General features: G+C 42.8%; 1 protein-coding gene across 1 annotated transcript; it reads left to right on the top strand.

The window, feature by feature from the left end:
* Window positions 1-1,348: 1,348 nt before the first annotated feature.
* On the top strand, window positions 1,349-21,796 carry LOC121576376 (ubiquitin-conjugating enzyme E2 H-like). The gene is made up of 7 exons (XM_041889465.2): window positions 1,349-1,661; window positions 17,167-17,243; window positions 17,425-17,499; window positions 17,646-17,685; window positions 17,859-17,911; window positions 18,660-18,788; window positions 18,882-21,796. Exons 1-7 carry the CDS (start codon window positions 1,609-1,611, stop codon window positions 19,001-19,003), a joined length of 549 nt encoding a protein of 182 aa, XP_041745399.1. The 5' UTR covers window positions 1,349-1,608; the 3' UTR covers window positions 19,004-21,796.
* Window positions 21,797-23,466: the final 1,670 nt, after the last annotated feature.

Below are 23,466 nucleotides of genomic sequence, written 5' to 3'. Positions count from 1 at the left end.
TGTTTTATGGAAATGCATATTGTTTATGCAGTGTTGAGGAATGTGAAAGAACACCCTTGATTATTTTTACTGTGATAACTTATTTTGCCTTTGTAAGCCAACACTTTTGAGATCAGTCAATAAATGCTTCTGGTATTGACTTATATGCTGCCCCTGTCTTCATGTTGTTGCTGGACATATCTTTTTTAAAATGTGTGTAGGTCACCTAAATCATCAGAAAAATTGCCCCCTCTGAGAATTTTTTCAGGAGCCGCCACTGACTGCTACCCCAGTAACTCCTTTCAATGGCGCCCTTTTCTTGAGAGCGAAACAATTCACCATTCTTTCCCCCATTTGTCTAAATCTGAGCGCCTTCTCCCTCTGACCAACAGAAACACAAACAATTATCACTAGACCACTTCTGGTTACCCTCACCGATACCACTTCACCCAACGCTCTTTTCAACCATCTTGAAACCACAAATGGATCAGCCAAAAGGCAAGGCTCCACTTTTTCCAAAAACGTCACTCCTACTGACAGACACATCTTCATCCTGACCCTCTGTGCAATCCTCGGGCTCCGAGTACTTCACCACACCTTCCACCACAAATACTTCACCCTCATTCACTTCCATTTCTCCTCCTGTCTTCAGCTCACGTTGCTTACATTTCCTACCATTCATCTTTAACAAACCTTCTCCCTTTTCCCGCAATTTTTAACAGACTCAGGCTCACAGTCTTCCTCCCTCTCCTAGACCTCCTCTGCCTCTCTTTTCCCCTCCATTCCTCCTCCGTCATCCAGGTATACGTTTCCTTATGATAATACTGCACTTCTCCTAACATACATATGTTTCTTGCTTTCTTAAGGGACTCCATGTACCTTTCTACTCTCCCTTTCTACACTTATTCATAGCGATTTCGATCAAATATGAGCAATAAACTTTGGTCCTTCTTCGCTACCTGGGCGTCCTTTACTCGAGCTCTCCGCACCCAACCACCTCCCGCGAACTTTTTTTCAGCTTCTTCATACAAACTTGCTATGCTGAATTCTTGACATACATTCGAACATGCTGCCAAATTCTGCCAGCACACCCACAAGCGAGACACTCTGGGCGGCTGAAGCGGCAATTTACCGCGTGCTAGTGTACATGGGGCATAGGCAGAGAGAGAGGATACCTGAGGTGCACTCAGTTCGCATGAACGTTTGCTACGTTGCGGAACGGTTTGTACTGAACGACACGTTTCCACAAAATGTTATTGTATGTTCTTGAACAGACTTTGAGGTACGTTTGCTCTCGTTCGGTGGGTGTGGCTTGAACCTATGAGTGACGTATTTGAAGGGCAGTGGCCATGCTGACAGCGTTCCCCATCCCGTTTTTCAACTCGTCGTTCAGTACAGCACTGTTTCCGTTCAATTGAACGTTCCAGAATGTAAAAGCGTACCTACTGAACGCAGCCCTGCAGACATTTGCAAGTGTTGTTGAGAGAAAGTGAGGGATGTTGAAATATTTCTTTCGATGGACAAACTGAAAAGGCAGACGATATAGTTCGAATAGCTTGCGTCATCGAAGTATTGAGCTAGCATCGGAGTTATTACGTTGACACTCCGCAAAGGAATAACGTTACAAAAATGTCGTCGCCAAGTCCAGGCAAGAGGCGAATGGATACCGACGTGGTGAAACTGTATCCTTTTCTGAGCATAAACAACAGAGACAGGCAAAACAATCTTTGTTGTATTTTAGCTAATCATAAATTGCAGTGACAGCTCTCTACAACGATTGTAATTACATTTATTGGTTACTGATGCAGCGTGTAGCTCAGTTGGTAGAGCATGGCGCTTGCAACGCCAGGGTTGTGGGTTCGTTTCCCACGGGGGGCCAGTATGAAAATGTATACTCACTAACTGTAAATCGCTCTGGATAAGAGCGTCTGCTAAATGACTAAAATGGAAATGGAAAATGACAGACAACTGACATAGCTAGCTAACGTTAATACAGTATGTTGTGTAAACGAACAGTAACGGCTGTTGGTTTTTGGATTTTCTGACAACAAAAGTATATATATATATTTTTTGATCAGGCTCACACGATTCGCTTTAGTTAGCCATAGCTGTGCCAGATCTAGGCTAAATATTTCACCCTCAATAATATCTGCTATAACGTTAGTTGTGTGTTTGCTCAGATCAGAAAACTACAGGTATTGGACGACATTTGGGAAGTTATCCAACAGTGTTCATTTATCTAGCAAATTAGATTGCTTAATGTTAGTGTCAGTGATGCTCTCATCAACCCATGGTTGTTTTCCACAAACCCTGATTTATTTTATGCAACACATAGGTAGCTAGCTTTGTCTCTCGAATGACGATGGCTAGAAAAGCTAGACAAAACCCTGGCCTTGTAGGCACCATTTTCTGCGAGCTATCCGTCGTCCGTCCTTTTACTGGCCTTTCTTTCCTATCTAAGCTAGCTAGTTAGCCCTGTTTCCTTTAGATCCGGATATTTCGCTAGCTATTATATCTCGACCTTGTGAAGTCATTCATGTTGACAGTCCTGCCGTTGTAACGTTAGCTGCATGATTAACCATCAGTAATATTGCATCGCTCTGTCTTGTTTACAAGTCGTTTACATGTCCCCTGTCAAGTTTGCCAGTGTTTTTGTTTTTAACCAGTTTGATTAGCTACAGATGACAGGCCTACTTCTTCTGTTTTCCACCCGTGAGTCATGGGGAAATTATCTTACATAATAATGGGAATATGTTTATGGTAAAAATCTATTCCATCCTAAAGTAGTAAATGTTGTAGTAGATAATGTAAATGTTTTGCATTTGTGTTTCCCCTCCTAACAAAGCCAGCTAGCTATGATGTAATGGTAGCTAGTTGAATTCTCATTGACGCTAGATCTTAAAAACGTTTATTGTAGCCTTTTTCACCAAGTTATCAGAATGTAGATGGACATTATATATTTTTAATCTACCGTCTAGTTTTTGAAGTTTGCTGAAAGGTTGGGTGCAGACAGCGTGAGTTGAATTGTTTTGTTTTTGTGCTCCTGCAGCGAGAGTTAGTGCCCTGATTGGTCAGCCTGTTACTATCCGGAAACTGGTAGGGGGCGGGACTAGATAAACAGCTGCTCGTGTGACAACAAATGGTCCTTGCTATCTGGGATCCTTGGGCCGTCCCTACCACCCGTTGACGTTGACATATAAAATGGTTAAGGTTGAGGGTAGGGGCGTCCCAAGGATCTCGGATAGCACGGATGGGGCTGGGAATAGACAGGCCTAGCTATTGACTTGTTAGTACATTCTAACAGGCCATAAGCAGTGGCCCACCTGCCATTATGAAATCAAACCATTGGAGATGATTCAGTGTGCATGTCAAGTGCTTATCCATCTCTATAAGTTGTAGATTGGCCCCTCTCATTTTCTAAATATGTTTTAATATGGCGTAAAATGAATGTTGTTGAATATTTGATTAATATTTGACACTATTTACATTTTAGTCATTTAGCAGACGCTCTTATCCAGAGCGACTTACAGTTAGTGCATACATTTTTTCATACTGGCCCCCCGTGGGAATCGAACCCACAACCCTGGCGTTGCAAGCGCCATGCTCTACCAACTGAGCTACACAGGGCCCTATAGGCCTTCACTATAGGGCCCCGTTTTTGTTTTTTGTTTGGAGAAAACATTAGATTTAGTTGTTGCAGACGGTTGGTGTCTTGTGAATAATAGCACTGTAGGGTTTACAAATATATAGTAACCTAATCTCTCATGACGGTGTGTGTGTGTTTGTTTTCTGATGTGTACTCACTCTATAGGTCAGGATAGACTACCTGCTAAATATGCCTGGGAAAACCTGCACAATGAGAGTTCCCCTCTGGCCTCTAGGTCTTTAGTAAAGCTATTGCCGCCTCCTCCTCCCCTCCCCCTAACCACCTTCTGTCTCCTTCAGGCCAGTTCTTCATGGCATATACATACTGTCTGGTTTGAAATCAATGCGTGGATATCATGACTAATTAGCTGCCTTCCTGGGCAGTTCTCTCAAGACATTCATATCAATTGGATCAAATTCATCCACTGGATAAATAAAGGATGAACAATACAGGAATCTAAACATCAAATGAGCAGTGGCCTATTGAGTATGCCAGGGGTCTGTCTGGGGGGGGGTCTGTCTGTAGATGCAGTAGACTGGCTGATCTAACATGCAGCTGGGGCTTGCTGAGCTGCTGCCATCGCTGTGAGGAACATGTATGTGTTGGAGAGGGAGAGATACTCTCATGATTGTGTGTCATCTTGATATTTGAGCCTGTTTTTTTTTTTGTCTTTGTGTGTGTGCGCATGCATGTGTGCGCATGTGCGTTTATACACGTGTGGGTGTTCCTGAAGCTTAGGTGGGGGCTGGGTATTGTGGTAAATCTTTCCTTTCTTTGTGCCTGCCAAACCAGCATTGTCTGTCTCTGGCACTGGAACTTGTATATTAGTCTCTGAGGCCTCCGCTCTCTTATCTGATGAGATCACATTGTAAAGCCTGGTAGAAAAGCCTGTACACAGTAAATCCAGTGTTTTTAGCCCAGCACCAGTGGAGAAATGTGGGATGTGCATGATACACTATATATACAAAAGTATGTGGACACCCCTTCAAATTAGTGGATTCTGCTATTTCAGCCACACCCGTTGCTGACAGGTGTATTAAATCGAGCACACAGCCATGCAATCTCCATAGACAAGTATTGGCAATAGAATGGCCTTACTGAAGAGCTCAGTGACTTTCAACGTGGCACCATCATAGGATGCCACCTTTCCAACAAGTCAGTTCGTCAAATTTCTGCGCTGCTAGAGCTGCCCCGGTCAATTGCAAGTGCTGTTATTGTGAAGTGGAAACGTCTAGGAGCAACAACGGCTCAGTCGCGAAGTGGTAGGCTACACAAGCTCACAGAACGGGACCGCCGAGTGCTGAAGCGCGTAAAAATTGTCTGTCCTTGGTTCAAACACTCACTACCGAGTTCCAAACTGCCTCTGGAAGCACAATAACTGTTTGTCGGGAGCTTCATGAAATGGGTTTCCATGGCCGAGCAGCCACACACAAGCCTAAGATCACCATGCGCAATGCCAAGCGTCGTCTGGAATGGTGTAAAGCTCGCTGCCATTGGACTCTGAAGCAGTGGAAACGTGTTCTCTGGAGTGATGAATCACGCTTCACCATCTGGCAGTCCGATGGACGAATCTGGGTTTGGCGGATGCCAGGAGAACGCTACCTGTCCGAATGCATAGTGCCATCTGTTAAGTTTGGTGGAGGAGGAGTAATGGTCTGGGGCTGTTTTTCATTGTTCGGGCTAGGCCCCTTAGTTCCAGTGAAGGGAAATCTTAACGCTATAGTATACAATGACATTCTAGACGATTCTGTGCTTCCAACTTTGTGGCAACAGTTTGGGGAAGGCCCTTTCCCCGTGCCCAAAGCGAGGTCCATAGAGAAATGGTTTGTCGAGATCAGTGTAGAAGAACTTGACTGGCCTACTCAGAATCCTGACCTCAACCCCATCGCACACCTTTGGGATGAATTGGAACGCCGACTGCGAGCCAGGCCTAAACGCCCAACATCAGTGCCCAACCTCACTAATGTTCTTGTGGCTGAATGGAAGCAAGTTCCCTCTGCAATGTTCCAACATCTAGTGGAAAGCCTTCCCAGAAGAGTGGAGGCTGTTATAGCAGCAAAGGGGGGGACCAACTCCATATTAATGCCCATGATTTTGGAATGAGATGTTCGACGAGCAGGTGTCCACATACTTCTGGTCATGTAGTGTATATCAGCCACTCAGTGTGAGGGCATGTCTGGTGTTTACTCCAGGCAGCAGAGGAACAGGTGAATGTAGAGCATGCTCAATGTAGAACACATGACTGTTTGTCAGGTTGACCTCTGGAACACTGGGGCCTGGTTCCATTTCAGGCCCTAGTCCCTTCCCTTTGTACCTACTGACTCTTTCAGTGTTTAGTCTTGTCTGTGTGTGTGCATGCAACAGGCCCGGGCCTTAGGTCTCTCAAGGCAACCCCCTGGGGAAAGACAAGACAGAGATGCACCATTCCACAATGTAACCAGCCTTATTTATAGGTCCTATCTGTTGTAGGTCACAGTCACTGCTGCCTGCCCTGCTCCCATCCTTTAGTCTAGGCCATTGTTCTTCAATCCTGATCCTGTTCAGTGGTTCCTAAACCGAATAAAATACACATTTTCTTGAGACACGTGGAGACACACAACCCAAGCTTAAGCCTAGCTGCAACCCAAGACGGACTGAACATAACAGATAGATAAACCAAGAAAAACATGGCTGACAGGTGCATAGGAGCGACAGTTTTTGCTACCGGGGTCCGGGAGCATGCCCCCAGATTTTGTTGTTGTTGAAAAACAGGTTTTAAATGCTAATTTTGAATGACTTTTGAGTAAAGGATATAGACAAATCCTAACATACAAATGGGCAACTTGACAAGGCTAAGGGGGGCCTTGCAGAGGGGCACTTACTCTGGTACAGTCCAATCAGTCTTAGAGCCATGGCCATTCATACTGTACTGAATACTAGTTTGACTGTTAATGTGGATACATTTAATTAAACAACCTCTACAAGATGTTTCGAGTGCACAGGTAGTCGTTGATGCAGAGAGAGAAGAATATGATCAGGGTTGAGGGACATCAGGAATAGAAGACCTACAAGTGGTGGGCAAAAATGCTAACAAATGAGGGACAAGAGGATGACTATTGGGTGACTACTCATGCACTTTTGGGTGGGGGCATTGTCATATTGTTGTCTTTCATTCATCCAGGTGATTCATTGTTTAGGTCCACCACCTGTACCTTTTTGAATAAACAGTAGAGGGGGTGATTTAAAACTGTCTTCAGATAGGATTTAGGTAGACAAGTTGGACTAATTAAGAAGAATAGCAGTACAGCAAATGTGAATCAGCTTTCAGAGAATTCATTGAAAGTTGTTTGCGTTATGGTCTTTGTGCATGGCTTCTTATCTACAGAGCACCAGTGTGGGTGCAGGTTTGTTTTCTAACCAAGCAATAACACATCTGATTCAACTAATCATGTCTTGATTGAAGTCTATGATTAGTTGATTAGTAGAATCGGACGTGTACTGGTTAGCAAGAACAAAAGCCAAAGTCCACATTTATCTCTGTGGATACGATTGTTATGAGTGCTACTTCCATGATGAATAGCAATGATCAGTTTATTTTAACTTTTGGGGAGATTAATATAATCTAATGTTACATAAGAAATGTCAGTTTGGAAGATTTGAACATTTTGGAAATTAATTAAAATGTATTATTTAAGAGGTGGACTTATTTGGAACACCCAGAGGCTTAAAGGGTACACTCGGTACACATTAAGCCCAGTCCGGACTTTTCACATATTTTATCAAATATTTGTATGTCTAATATTTTTTTTTTGTAAGTAGTCAAAACTTCACATGACAGATTTATCTTTCATTTTATCTCCACTTTTCTTACAAAAATTAGGGCAGTATATGTTAGAAATGTCTAAACATAGATTTCGGTGGCTTAATGGGTACACCCACCCTACTGCTGCTCTATGTACTGAATGGTTTGAAACTTAATGTAATATTTTCAACTTATAATAGTTATCATACTGTAATAATAACCAGCAACATATACAGTTGAACTGTTTTAATTTAAAAAAAAAAAAGTATGCATGAAAGGTCAAACTGAAATGAATCATTCTCCACTCTACACTGTTATTAAAAATAACATATAATCATGGCTGCCTCTCTCCTGCATGAAGCTAACACATGCAATACACCCTCTAGCTCTTAAGCTGCTATCATTTCATCAGAGATCAGCTAGGCCTAATTCAGATTGATTGACACTATGACTGATCATCAGTCTATGAACTCTATGAGCTTGAAGAGGTACTTCTCACTATCTTACCTGTTGGTTTGTGGCCTCTCTGTCAGCCTGTCTGTCGGTTCATGGCTGTCACTATCCTGCCATGACCCTATGATGAAGACAGTGATTGCGTAAGTAATTATGTAGCTAGCAAGTATTCTTGGCTTCAAAACATTCACTATCAGTTTATCACATAGCCAGAACTATCCAAACCAAATTGTATTTGTCACATGCTTCGTAAACAACAGGAGTAGACTAACAGTGAAATGCTTAATTACGGGGCCTTTCCCAACAATGCACAGAGAAAAATAATAGAAAATAATAAAACGAGGAATAAATACACAATGAGTAACGATAACTTACTATATACATGGGGGTACCAGTACCAAGTCGATGTGCAGGGGTACGAGATAATTGAGGTAGATATGTACATATAGGTAAGGGTGGAGTGACTAGGCAACAGGATAGATAATAAGCAGTATCGGCAGCGTACGTGATGAGTCAAACGAGTTAGTGCAAAAAGGGTCAATGCAGATAGTCCGGGTAGCTATTTGGTTAAATATTTAGCAGTCTTATGGCTTGGGGGTAGAAACTGTTCAGGTTCATGTTTGTTCCAGACTTTGGTACCACTTTCCATGTGTTAGCTGAGAGAACAGTCTATGACTTGGGTGGCTGGAGTCTTTTTAACAATTTTTAGGGCCTTCCTCTGACACCGCCTTGTATAGAGGTCCTGGATGGCAGGGAGCTGGGCCGTACGTATTGCCATACCAAGCGGTGATGCAGCCAGTCAAGACTCTCTGTGTTACAGCTATAAAACCTTTTGAGTTTTCTGAGGGCCCATGCTAAATATTTTCAGCATCCTGAGGGGGAACAGACATTGTCGTGCCTTCTTCGCGACTGTGTTGGTGTGTGTGGACCATGTTAATTCCTTAGTGATGTGGACACCGAGGAACTTGAAGCTCTCGACCCACTCCACTACAGCCCCTTCGATGTGGATGGGGGCGAGCTCGGCCCTCCATTTCCTGTAGTCCACGATCAGCTCCTTTGTCTTGCTGATGTTTGATTGAAAGGTTGTTGTCCTGGCACCACACTGCCAGGTCACTGACCTCCTCCCTATAGACTGTCTCATCGTCATTGGTGATCAGGCCTATCACTGTCGTGTCGTCAGCAAACTTGATGATCGTGTTGGAGTCGTGTGCGGCCACGCAGTCGTGTGTGTGAAAAGGGAGTTTAGGAGGGGGACTAAGCACGCACCCCAGAGGGGGCCCCCGTGTAGAGGGTCAGCATGGCGGATGTGTTGTTGACTACCCTCACCCATGGGGGTGGCCCGTTCAGTCCCAGTGTCCTGAGCTTAGTGATGAGCTTGGAGGGCACCATGGTGTTGAACGCTGAGCTGTAGTCAATGAACAGCATTCTCACAGGTGTTCCTCTTATCCAGGTGGGAGAGGGCAATGTGAAGTGCAATAGAGATCTGTGGATCTGTATTGGCGGTATGCGAATTGGAATGGGTCCAGGCTGTTTGTGATGATGGCGTTGATGTGAGCCATGACCAGCCTTTCAATGCATTTCATGGCTACAGATGTGAGTGCTAGGTGGCGATAGTCATTTAGACAGGTTACCTTGGCGTTCTTGGGCTCAGGGACTATGGTGGTCTTCTTGAAACATGTTACAGACTGGGTCAGGGTAAATGTCAGTGAAGACACTTGCCAGCTGGTCAGCGCATGCTTTGAGTACCCGTCCTGGTAATGCCCCGCTGCCTTGTGAATGTGAACCTGTTTAAAGGTCTTAGTCACATCGACTACGCCTGGAAAAGCTGGTGCTCTCATGCATGGATCAGTGTTGCTAGCATTCTATGCTCGCTTCGAGGCATTTAGCTCGTCTGGTAGGCTCGCGTCACTGGGCAGCTTGCGGCTGGGATTCCCTTTTGTAATCCGTGAGAGTTTGCAAACCCTGCCACATCTGACGAGCGTCAGACAGGGTTCGCATAAGGTGCTTGAGGTGCTTAAAGTACTTGAATTTGGCACTAAAAAATTTAAGTACTGGCATACCTTGAAAATCAGACATTTTCTCAAGTTGGTACTTGAAAAGTACTTGAATTAAAATGAGAGGAGAACAGATAATGATCAAATATGTTTATGAAAAATGTATTGGTCTTGCGCCGTGGTTGCCAGGCGAGCGTGCTCATTCCACCCACACTGCCACTCAGCCAGGCATGTCCCAAAACGCTGCTCATCACTACTCAAATTACAACATCAGTACTGACTTAACACTCATTTATGTAGTAAATAAGTAGTGAAACAACCTATTATTGAGTAGAACTTGTCAGGTAGTGATGAATACTACTTTTTTTTTATTCTAAGGAGTTTAAGGCGATATACTGCCATCTGGTGGAAACTAGAAACAATTGCATAATATGAACTATTATGAATTTGATGGTCCTTGAAAATAAATATTAGTGCTTGAAAAAGTACTTGAAAGTCCTTGAATTTGACTTGCTACTGTTTGTACGAACCCTGGTCAGAGACAGCGTAGTAGTATTTGGTTTTAGTCCTGTATTGGTGCTTTGCCTGTTTGATGGCTCGTTGGAGGTTGTGGGATTTCTTATAAGCGTCTGGATTAGTGTCCGGCTCCTTGAAAGCGGCAGCTCTAGCCTTTAACTCAGTGCGGATTTTGCCTGTAATCCATGGCTTCGTCGATGCAATGATTAATGAAGCAGGTGACTGATGTGGTAAACTCCTCAATGTTATTGGATGAATCCCGGAACGTGTGCTAGCGAAACAGTCCTGTACCTTAGCATCCGCTTCATTGGACCACTTCCGTGTTGAGCGCACCACTGGTACTTCCTGTTGGAGTTTTGGCTTGTAAGCAGGAATCAGGAGGATATAGTTATGGTCAGATTTGCCAAAGAGAGGGCAAGGGAGCGCCTTGTATGAGTTTGTGTGTGGAGTAAAAGTGATCAAGAGTTTTGTCCCCTCTAGTTGCACAGGTGACATGCTGGTAAAATGGATTTCAGTTTCCCTGCATTAAAATCCCCGGCCACGAGAAACTCTGGATGTGCATTTTCTGGTTTGCATGTGGTCCTATACAGCTTGTTGAGTGCGGTCTGAGTGCCAGAATCGTTTTGTGGTGGTAAATAGACAGCTGCGAAAAATATAGATGAAAACTCTCTTGGTAAATTGTATGGTCTGCAGCTTATCATGAGGTATTCTAACTCAGGTGAGCAAAAACTTGAGACTTCCTTAACATTAGAGATCGCGCACCAGCTGTTGTTATTAAAGAGACACACTCCTCCCCTCTTCGCCTTACCCGAGGCTGCCGTCCGGTTTAGATGATGCATGGAAAAACCAAAGACATTTATATTATCCATGTCCTTGTTCAGCCACGTCTCCGAGAAACATAGAATATTAAGGTTCTTCAGGTCCTGTTGATAGGATAGTCTCAAGTGGAGCTCATCCAGTTTGTTCTCTAGTGATGATATGTTTGCCAGTAGAACGGAGGGTAGAAGCGGTTTATTTGCTCGCAAACGTAGACTCGTCAGGATGACGGCTCATTTGCCTCACTTGTGCCGTCGTTTCCTCTTTCGAGTCCCGGTGATAAGGGCCCTAGTCCAGAGTAAGCAGAATGTCCAGAGCTGCCAACTCGTTAAAGTAGAAATTGTCTTCCAAATCGAGATTAGTGATCACTGTTCTGATGCCCAGAAGCTGTTTTCGGTCATAGGAATAATTTGTAAGTCGCTCTGGATAAGAGCGTCTGCTAAATTACGTAAATGTAAATGTAAAATGTAAATGAATAGGAAATGATGGCGGAGAGGGCAGTGTGAAGTGCAATATGTATACTACCGTGCTCCACACTCATGCTCCGAGTGCATTCTCAGAGGACTTTCTCTTAAGTACATTCTTGTGAGGACGAGAGTATGGAGCATAAAACAATACATTTGAGAAGCACTTCCCCTACTGTATTACCTCACGCTGCACCTCCCATTCACTAAACCTTATTTTAGCCAGGACATTGGCAACAATAGAAACAAGATACACAAAGCAAATGTTTTACTTCGTAACTATCAGCTAGCTATATGTGAATTATAATCTAGCTAGCCAGCTAGTTAAACAGGCAAAAATGACCTAAAACTAATGTTATGCAAGGTCGATGTCAATTTATCATGGGTAGCTAGCTACCAATTCTTTGTGGCTAGCTAGCTAGCAATTTAGCCCTATTGAATTACTATGTACTTACCCATTCACTAAACCTTCCAACCAGGACAATGGCAATAGAGACTAAACAAGAGATACACAAAGCAAACATTTTACTTCATAACTATCAGCTGGCTATATGTGAATCGAAGTTATCTGTCTAATCAGATAGTTTAACAGGCAAAAATTACCTAAGACTAATGTTATGTAAGGTAGATGTCAATTCTTCCTGGGTAGCTAACTAGCTAACAATTATTTGTGGCTGTATGGCTAGCTAACAGTATTAGCTAGGCAGTTAGCCCTATTGACTTACTATGGATTGCGATCTATGCACACTACAGTGGGTATTGTAGGCAGGTAAACATGCCAAAATTAACACAGCATGTATTTATTAACGTATCAAGATACATTTTGTAGGCAGGAAACATATGAGATGTGAATGGGCAACATTTTAATTCCAAAGTCTGAGCTAATTTTCACTCGCTTCAGCTCAAATAATGTCCGCCATTGAAAAAACACAAAAGAGCCCGTAAAACGTCTGCTATCCACTGCAGCGCCATCTTATCATTCAGCATTAGCTAATTAGATAAAATCTGACACAGCTAAAAATTACTAAACTGTAAATGTAAATCTTACTAGCTACTAGCCAGGAGAAAGCTTATAGTTGTTCACGTTCATTCTGAAATCAAACTTTATTTACATTCATACACTTTACTTAAACTTACTTTGTTGTTGCCAACAACAATTACTTTCCCCGGTGCGGTGAGTAATGATGGCGGGGCTGCACAGTGCTTTTTCTCTCACTCACACTCTGCCACACTGCTTGTAACAACTGAGAGTGAGAATGAAGCAGTCAGTGGGGGCGGGGGAAGTGACTCACGTTCCAGCAGCGGAGGCCTTAAAAAATAAATACTAAAATCCCTCAACGAATCGATTCAAAATTATTATTATTTTTTTTAATTTTTTATATTGGGGGGACCATTTTACCTGCTTCTAACATTGGGGGGAGGGGGGGAGACATGTCCCCCACAGCTCCTATGCCCTTCATGGCTGATAAATTAATTAATGTGATTAAATAAAAACTGAAGTAATGTGGACTAGAATGGCGAGTTATGTTCAGAGATCTATCATGTTATCTATCTACAGTTGAAGTCGGAAGTTTACATACACCTTAGCCAAATACATTTAAACTCAGTTTTTCACAATTCCTGACATTTAATCCTAGGAAAAATTCCCTGTCTTAGGTCAGTTAGGATCACCACTTTATTTTAAGAATGTGAAGTGTCAGAATAATAGTAGAGAGAATGATATATTTCAGCTTTTATTTCTTTCATCACATTCCCAGTGGGTCAGAAGTTTACATACACTCAATTAGTATTTGGTAGCATTGCCTTTAAAATTGTTTAACTTGGGTCAAACGTTTCGGGTAGCCTTCCACAAGCTTCCCACAATAAGTTGGGTGAATTTTGGCCCATTCCTCCAGACAGAGCTGGTGTAACTGAGTCAGGTTTGTAGGCCTCCTTGCTCGCACACACTTTTTCAGTTCTGCCCACAAATGTTCTATAGGATTGAGGTCAGGGTTTTGCCACTCCAATACCTTGACTTTGTTGTCCTTAAGCCATTTTTCCACAACTTTGGAAGTATGCTTGGGGTCATTGTCCATTAGGAAGACCCATTTGCGACCAAGCTTTAACTTCCTGACTGATGTCTTGAAGAGTTGCTTCAATATATCCACATAATTTTCCTTCCTCATGATGCCATCTATTTTGTGAAGTGCACCAGTCCCTCCTGCAGCAAAGCACCCCCACAGCATGATGCTGCCACCCCTGTGCTTCACGGTAGGGATGGTGTTCTTCGGCTTGCAAGCTGTCCCCTTTTTCCTCCAAACATAACGATGGTCATTATGGCCAAACAGTTCTATTTTTGTTTCATCAGACCAGAGGACATTTCTCCAAAAAGTACGATCTTTGTCCCCATGTGCAGTTGCAGTTTCTTTTGATTTTCCCATGATTACAAGCAAAGAGGCACTGAGTTTGAAGGAAGGCCTTGAAATAAATTCACAGGTACACCTCCAATTGACTCAAATGATGTCAATTAGCCTATCAGAAGCTTCTAAAGCCATGACATCATTTTCTGGAATTTTCCAAGCTGTTTAAAGGCACAGTCAACTTAGTGTATGTAAACTTCTGACCCACTGGAATTGTGATACAGTGAATTATAAGTAAAATAATCTGTCTGTAAACAATTGTTAGAAAAATTACTTGTGTCATGCACAAAGTAGATGTCCTAACCGACTTGCCAAAACTATAGTTTGTTAACAAGACATTTCTGGAGTTGTTGAAAAACGAGTTTTAATGACTCCAACCTAAGTGTATGTAAACTTCCGACTTCATCTGTACATGCTCTATCTCTATGGCCCTATTCCCACTACAAGATATTTAGGAGAGTCTGAGGAGCGGGGTGGCGAAAGAGAATTCTACTTTTCAATTTACATTACATCCTTGCCTTACCTTTCGTTGTCGCTGGCAACACAACGTTCTTGGTCCGCAGCTCAAATTGACCAAAAATATCACAGTACCCACTAGCCAGTAAGCACAAACTATTCAACAATGACAAACCTTTCTTCTAAAACATATTACATTATTGAATAATGCAACCAAACCATATTACACTATTGAATAATGCAACCATTCACAAGCATGTATGTGCAGTCAATTAAAGGGTTTATCTTCTCTTCTCTAGGCTACACTCATTACATTTTAGTTTAAGACAAAAGCAAAGAGTTGGTGTAACAGCATGTCTTCATCAAGTAACGTTAGCCTATAAAAAATGACAGATTAACCCTCTCACATGAATATAAAAGTACAGTAGGCCTACCTTACAACAAACCAGGCTTAATTTTTATCAATATCATGCAAATCATTACGTGGTAAAATAAAATTGCGACTGAAAACTTGCGTATAAGTGAATTCACTGCGACAAGCTGTTTTATTTGGAAGCCCATACCCGCCACCCAACTTTTTTTCACTAAAATGCCATATGATTTGTTAACGTGCACAATTAGTCTGTGCTTCAGTCTGATCAACTGTAGCCTACTGATAACAACCACAGCTGCAGGTAGCCTGGAGAAGCCTTTGTGCTCTGATCCCATCTGGACCTGGCCAGGGGAAACATCATGTCATGTTTTTGTAGCCTAAGCTATGTATTTATAGCCTAAAATGGGCCCATTTATTTGTGTTCTGAGAAAATGTGAATTTTATCAAATTTGGTGTATATTCACACTTCGGGTGGCTAGGCTACCTACAGCTTTATATAAAAAAGGATTGACTGGAATTAATCAATGAACACAATAGTGATGATATACTGTATGAGTATCTTTTTAATTACAGATGCAAAGGCCTACGTGATGCACTTGCAATACAGCGAGCTCATCCCTATTATTATGTTCCTTTGTTTTTGTCCAATCACAGTTGTCGGTTTTTGTGTAAAGGGTTTTCATGTTTTCATCCTCCCTAGGGCAGGAGTTTTTCCAGGAGGAAAAATAAATAAATAATCATATGACCTGATTAGAAAAATGATCTGGTCCCATAGCCCATATAAAACCGTTTTTATACAGCTGATTTATTACTATGTCATACACTACAACTAGGGTCTGGAGTTGGTTAGGTTAGCCTGCTACCAGATCAGGAAAAATTGGGCCCCAGGAAAACAATTCCGCCCCACCGCTCTAGGACCTGTGGTGCCACATCTGAAATCACCAAACAATATTACAAAACATATTCTATTTGTATCATTTTACATGTTTTTGGTGGGGATGGGCTTCCATAGTTTTACGTGGCTCGGTGCATCCGGCAGCTACTGCGACAATTTCAGAATGTAACAAGCTGTTACTGCAATTTCAGGTAAAAACTAAATTAAAACAAGTCTCAAATATTAGGAAAATATCTATACATTTCAGCTCTGCTATTTCCATTTATACTGTAGGAGTGTTCGCTCAACGAGACAATTCTGTTTGAACTGCCCTGCTTCAAGGGGGGAAACTGTCGGGTGAGTGTCGTGCGTTACCCCCGGAGGTAGGGTAGACGTAGCAAGTAAGGAAGTTTACATTTGAGTAATGTGTAGCCGTCTGTATTTTTACGAAAAGTGTGGTAAGTGTGAAGTCTCACTTTATTTTCTTCTCTCCTATTCTTTTCCCTCCCTCAGCCTCATCTCTTTCACCCAGGTGAACTTGAACATTGGCCAACTGAACTGTCACAATTCATTGGTCAAAACAATACCAGGATACCAGGTGTTTCCATCCATATGGTTTTAGAGGCTTACTCAAGCCACAGACCCCGGTGACTGATGCCCAGCATGTAGCTCCACAGCGTGGGTCCTCATCAGGCCAGAGCATGGTCTCCCAGAGGCCTAGACTAGTTGATGGGACACTGGTGCTTTCCTATTGTTTTGGGTCCTATTCTCCCCAGAAGATGATACCCACAGTTGGTTAGTTCTGGGTAGAGCCTGAGGGTGTTGGTTCGTTCTGGTTAGTGTGTGAAGTTAGGCTATTTCTGGTTATAACATGACATCGTTTGTTGTAAGAGAGTGAGGTAAAGTATTAGTTGTTTGTGTGGTTAGTTTTGGTTAGAGTAAGTGTTGTTTGTGTGTAAGCTGAGCTGTGGTGTGTTGGCTGAGTCTGATCACTACATTATTGATCAGCCTCCACGGCTGCCGTTATCGATCCTATGTTTGACCTTAACCCAGAGTATCTCTCACGCTCTCTCTCTCTCTCTCTCTCTCTCTCTCTCTCTCACACACACACACACACACACACACACACACACACACACACACACACACACACACACACACACATACACACATACACTGGTACTACTGACCTCAGACCAGAGTTGAGTCCCAAATGGCACCCTATTCCCTATTAATTGCACTACTTTTGATCAGTACCATTTGGGACAGAGCCCAGTTCACCCAACTATTTGGATTCTGATGGTGGCTCATTTTAATTGGCTTGTTTACATTCATTTAAAATCTGTGTTGTTTGTGCTGTAGCCTTCTGCTCGTTAGTCATGTTCAGCCGTGTCTTTTCCTTAACAAGTGCTCAGCATCGAGAGCAAGCATGAGGTAACCATCCTCAGCGGACTCAATGAGTTTGTGGTCAAGTTCTACGGCCCACAAGGAAGTAAGTATTTTCATAAACATCCTAATGATTTTCACTGGCTTCTCAATGGGCTCATTGTGTCCATGCAAAGATCTGTATGGCATTATCTGCTGTAAGGATGCAATCTTCCTCCCAGTGTGTGTGCAGGCGGTTGTGTGTGCAGGTCTGTGTGTGTTTCTAATCAAATGTTGTTGTTTTTTAGCACCATATGAAGGAGGTGTATGGAAGGTGCGAGTAGACCTACCAGACAAATACCCCTTCAAGTCTCCATCTATAGGTACAGTATCAAAATGCATCTGTCACAACACTCTCTATGTAATATACACTAATAACATAACTGGTGAAAGCATTGTGGAAATTACAATAACACTTTTTCCAACCACAGGTTTTCTATGAAGACTAACTTTATTTTTCTCCTCACAGGATTCATTAATAAAATCTTTCATCCCAACATTGATGAAGCGTAAGTTCATTTTGATGATATCGTTTTAGTCGTTAGCAACTAATGTACAGTATGTTGATGTTTAGGCCTGGACAATCTTATCAGTTATACATAATGTTTGTTTGATGTTATATCACAAAATGCTGCTCACAATTTAGTTTATTTTCTGCTCTCTCATCTCCCCTTTCCTTCAGGTCAGGGACAGTGTGTCTAGATGTCATCAACCAGACGTGGACAGCCCTGTACGGTGAGTAAAGGTTCCACATTTATTTCAAAATGGACACAATGGACATGCTACCACTTCAGTTTGAAAACGTTTGAAACTCACTGAATGGTTTGTTCCATGACATTGGTACATGCTGTACCTTTTCTCTATGACCATGTCTGGGCTGTTGGCTGCTGTGAGGAGCTGACATAAGAGTGACCGACTGGGAAAACAGGTCTACAATGTCTCTATCAACTTAAGTATCTCTCAACTTAGTGTTTATAAGGCTTTTATATGGCTGGCCTTGTGAATAGCTGAGCATGATTGCCATACAGAAGTTCCTATCATTGAAAACCGTACTAGCAATTGACCTTGTTACTGTGATTTGTACTCTTGTTCCAACGTTTAGGAACACTGTGTCAGTGGGACATACCCGACATGGCATTATAATATGTTTTTTTTAAATCACCCTTTCTGGTTTGAGTTGTTGGCCCATTCACTGCTTGTAGCAGATAGGCTATTGTATTGATGGTGAGAGCTGAACAGAGACCTAGTGGCCGTTTGTCATCATGACAGGACTGGATATGAAATGCAAAACTGCGAGGCCTACTAACCTCCGAATGAAATACTTGTGATGTGTTTTTTTTTTTTTGCAGTTCAACTTGTACTGTTCTACTAATTGTGCAATTAGTACAGCTCATTGAGTGTTTGCCTTGAGTCGAAAGTTGCACATTAGCACCTCTTTACCCTCCATAATGTAAAACACTGGTCGTCCCTCCTCCCCTTGCAGACCTGACCAACATATTTGAGTCATTCCTGCCCCAGCTGCTGGCCTACCCCAACCCCATCGACCCTCTCAACGGAGACGCTGCCGCCATGTACCTTCACCGGCCAGAGGACTACAAACACAAGATCAAAGGTGATGCACACACATATACACACTGTACATGCATACTGTACATACACACACACACAATAGACTGTCTGACTCTTTTCCTGCTCTCTGTTCCAGAGTATCTCCAAAAGTATGCGACAGAGGAGGCTCTAAAGGAGCAGGAGGAGGGAGGTGACTCCTCATCTGAGAGTTCCATGTCTGACTTCTCTGAGGATGAGGCTCAGGACATGGAGTTGTAGTGAAGGGGAGACAACCCCCCTCCCCTCACCCACACAGACTATCATTTCCTAAAGAGCAGAAGCAAACTATTATATTCATATTTAAACAAGGCAATTGTTTTATTACTAAACAAACACATTTTTATGGATTATATGTATGAGAAGCGGCAGTGTGAAATGTCACTCTCCCCCTCGTCAAGGTATTCTTTATTACTTACTCATAGCCCTCCACCACCACCACCACCACCACCACCCACATTATTACCCCCTCCTACCCAGAAAGGAGTGCAGCATTCCCAGGATCCTAGATGCCCTCCTGCAGTCTGAGTCGTATTCTGATTAACCTTTGACCCAACCATGATGGAGCCGATATGGAGAGACCAGAGAGCAGTGCATCATGGGAAGACAAGACTGTTGTTGTCATGATGGAGACAGGGATGGAATGTTTACACTCAGTAACCCCGGCCACTCCCAGCCCCAGTTTAGATTTTTAATTCTCAGAATTGTTCTGTATTTGATTTGGTGAGTGAAACACTGTTTCAACAGTTACAGCTTTTCCTCCCCTCCCCATGCTCTAAGAGAAGCTCTCTGTCTCTAGTGCATGGCCCACTCTCTCTGGAGTCATTACCACAATAAGGAATCACACTTTGAGATCCAATTTCACCCATTGACTTTCTCAAATGTTCTGCCTTCCTTTGGATGGGGTTTGAAACTGCCATCAGGACCACCACAGAATCACTCCTTCCCAAGGATCAGTTAGTGGGTTTCATCCAGACCCACCTATCCAATATGGCTGCCGTTGACCCCTCTGTCAGGCCTCGCCCCAGAGGCCAGTATGCAAACCTATCAACCCACCACACCCTGGTTTTCATAGAAACTGTTCTGTAAACAAGCCTTTCACCCTGTAGCCAGGAGCACCAGCTCACCAACCAAAGACAACCTACCACACCATTTAACACCCGGGGGGGGGGGGGAGAGCGAGAGAGAGAGAACCAACCTCATGTTGCCAGACCCAACTGACCTAGGTGGAAATGAAACAAGACTACTAGAGCCATAGTAGTTTCTCATCTCCGTGACAACCCTAACACACACAACATGACACACTGTTGTTGCTCTGGAGGAGAGAACCACAGAGACAAACTACTATCAAACCAGGAGCTGTCTGTCACTAAACAAACTCACGCTGTTGTCCACCAGACACTCCTTTAGCCATCCTCTTTCTCCTCCTCTCCGTTTTAGGAAAGTGTTTGTCATTCTCTAAGCATCCTTTTGTACCTTGTGGCATGATCCAGAAGTTAAGTTGTGTAGTGCTTTGTTGAGCTTATTTGCTGTAGAAATAGAGAAAAGACACGTCTTGTGTGATGGATGGGTTTCTATCTAGATGTCAGCGGTGTCCAGTCGTATCCACACTGAGGGCCAGTGCGAGGCCTCGTTCCATCCAAGCACTAACACACCTGTTTGGACTTCTCAGTCTTTATGGAAGACTGATTAGTTGATTCAGGTGTGTTGGTTTGTACAGAAGCCTGGAGCCACACCAGTGGCCTTCTGTAGATAAGACTGGACTGCCCTGATCTAGTGGTTGGGTTGGATTGGGTTGTTGTGTGGGACTGGGTTGGGAGGTGTTGAGGGGTACCTGGGGACTTGTTGGATGTAGTGGGGTGGGGTGGAGAGGGAACTATGCCTGTTGCTTGTGTTCAACTATAATAGGTATTTGACTTGCGTAGTGCTAGTTAATGTGCCGGATGGTGAATCCTATTATATAATCTATGGGTTTATTCCTTCTATAGCAAGCTAGTTTCAAAGCTAATCGTCCTGTAAAGGTGAAGCATTTTGTTTTAATTTGATTTGAATCTGATCCTCCAAAGACATGTTGCATCTCTGTATCCTTTCTTTTATGCAAATGGACCCCTCTGTCTGCATTGTCAGTGTGCAAGTGAACTTATCTAGCCTGGTTGTCTGGCTGTTTCTACCGTAGCCAACTCCTTTGTCATTGTTGTGATGTCATGTTGGGCTAAAGCAGAAACACACTGTCTGGCACCCAGGCTAGATGAGTACAGCTACATACCCAGACTGGCAAGCAGTGTTTGGGGTTTTTCAACCTTTGTGATCTATATCTCAGCAGCGCCACATTGGGAGTGCTCCAGGATTCTCCTCTCTGTTGTGATCATGGAGAGGTTGGTCAAGGCTCATCAACCTACACAGGGTGTCCCATTCATGCCACAGTACCGTACATGGGCCCAATCATATCCCCAGATTGGTGTGCTTAATTCTATAATATTATATAGGGCACATTCTATATGAGTGTTTCAGATAGAAATGTAATGGGCATGAGTGTCAATTTCACACAATGGAGGATATTTTCTATTCTGTACGTGACAGAACTACCTATGATTTTCTAAACATTGTGCGTCAATTCGATATGCTACTAGTGACGTGTAACTGAAAAAGGTCTAGGTCCTAAACTTTAGGAGCTGAGTGTATATTACTGCCATAATAATGGGGACTCTTTGCTCAAAGCAGATGTCATAATGCTTCAAAACACTGTCATAAGACTGCCGTAATACTGACATAAAGCCTGTTACGGGGGTGTACTGGCTACTTGTCACATTAGAGGAGATGTCATCTGTATTTTTCTTTTTTCTTTTTACTCATCGCTTTCATTTGGGACATCTTAGTCGTACACATTAGAATTGAATCACAATTTATTTAATCCCTTTGTTTTCATTTTCACAAAATGCAACAACTGTAAAATATACAGTGGGGGAAAAAAGTATTTAGTCAGCCACCAATTGTGCAAGTTCTCCCACTTAAAAAGATGAGAGAGGCCTGTAATTGTCATCATAGGTACACGTCAACTATGACAGACAAAATGAGAATTTTTTTTCCAGAAAATCACATTGTAGGATTTTTTATGAATTTATTTGCAAATTATGGTGGAAAATAAGTATTTGGTCACCTACAAACAAGCAAGATTTCTGGCTCTCACAGACCTGTAACTTCTTCTTTAAGAGGCTCCTCTGTCCTCCACTCGTTACCTGTATTAATGGCACCTGTTTGAACTTGTTATCAGTATAAAAGATACCTGTCCACAACCTCAAACAGTCACACTCCAAACTCCACTATGGCCAAGACCAAAGAGCTGTCAAAGGACACCAGAAACAAAATTGTAGACCTGCACCAGGCTGGGAAGACTGAATCTGCAATAGGTAAGCAGCTTGGTTTGAAGAAATCAACTGTGGGAGCAATTATTAGGAAATGGAAGACGTACAAGACCACTGATAATCTCCCTCGATCTGGGGCTCCACGCAAGATCTCATCCCGTGGGGTCAAAATGATCACAAGAACGGTGAGCAAAAATCCCAGAACCACACGGGGGGACCTAGTGAATGACCTGCAGAGAGCTGGGACCAAAGTAACAAAGCCTACCATCAGAAACACACTATGCCGCCAGGGACTCAAATTCTGCAGTGCCAGACGTGTCCCCCTGCTTAAGCCAGTACATGTCCAGGCCCTTCTGAAGTTTGCTAGAGTGCATTTGGATGATCCAGAAGAGGATTGGGAGAATGTCATATGGTCAGATGAAACCAAAATAGAACTTTTTGGTAAAAACTCAACTTGTCGTGTTTGGAGGACAAAGAATGCTGAGTTGCATCCAAAGAACACCATACCTACTGTGAAGCATGGGGATGGAAACATCATGCTTTGGGGCTGTTTTTCTGCAAAGGACGACTGATCCGTGTAAAGGAAAGAATGAATGGGGCCATGTATCGTGAGATTTTGAGTGAAAACCTCCTTCCATCAGCAAGGGCATTGAAGATGAAACGTGGCTGGGTCTTTCAGCATGACAATGATCCCAAACACACCGCCTGGGCAACGAAGGAGTGGCTTCGTAAGAAGCATTTCAAGGTCCTGGAGTGGCCTAGCCAGTCTCCAGATCTCAACCCCATAGAAAATCTTTGGAGGGAGTTGAAAGTCTTTGTTGCCCAGCGACAGCCCCAAAACATCACTGCTCTAGAGGAGATCTGCATGGAGGAATGGGCCAAAATACCAGCAACAGTGTGTGAAAACCTTGTGAAGACTTACAGAAAACGTTTGACCTGTGTCATTGCCAACAAAGGGTATATAACAAAGTTGAGAAACTTTTGTTAGTGACCAAATACTTATTTTCCACCATAATTTGCAAATCAATTCATTAAAAATCCTACAATGTGATTTTCTGGAATTTTTTTTCTCATTTTGTCTGTCATAGTTGACGTGTACCTGTGATGAAAATTACAGGCCTCTCTCATCTTTTTAAGTGGGAGAACTTGCACAATTGGTGGCTGACTAAATACTTTTTTCCCCCACTGTATAATGTATACAGTTAACATATTTTTAAGTATTAGGGTGCAGTGTTGAAGTTAGAGATGTACAGATAACAGAACAGACCCCACACCTCAATTCCACATGATGATGAAACTATTGTTGATATTTGTCTGTAATTT

This window comes from Coregonus clupeaformis, chromosome 11, assembly GCF_020615455.1.
Source record: "Coregonus clupeaformis isolate EN_2021a chromosome 11, ASM2061545v1, whole genome shotgun sequence".
Lineage (NCBI taxonomy): Eukaryota > Metazoa > Chordata > Actinopteri > Salmoniformes > Salmonidae > Coregonus > Coregonus clupeaformis.
Note: the sequence above shows the minus strand (reverse complement) of the source record. Positions and strands in the feature narration are given on the sequence as shown.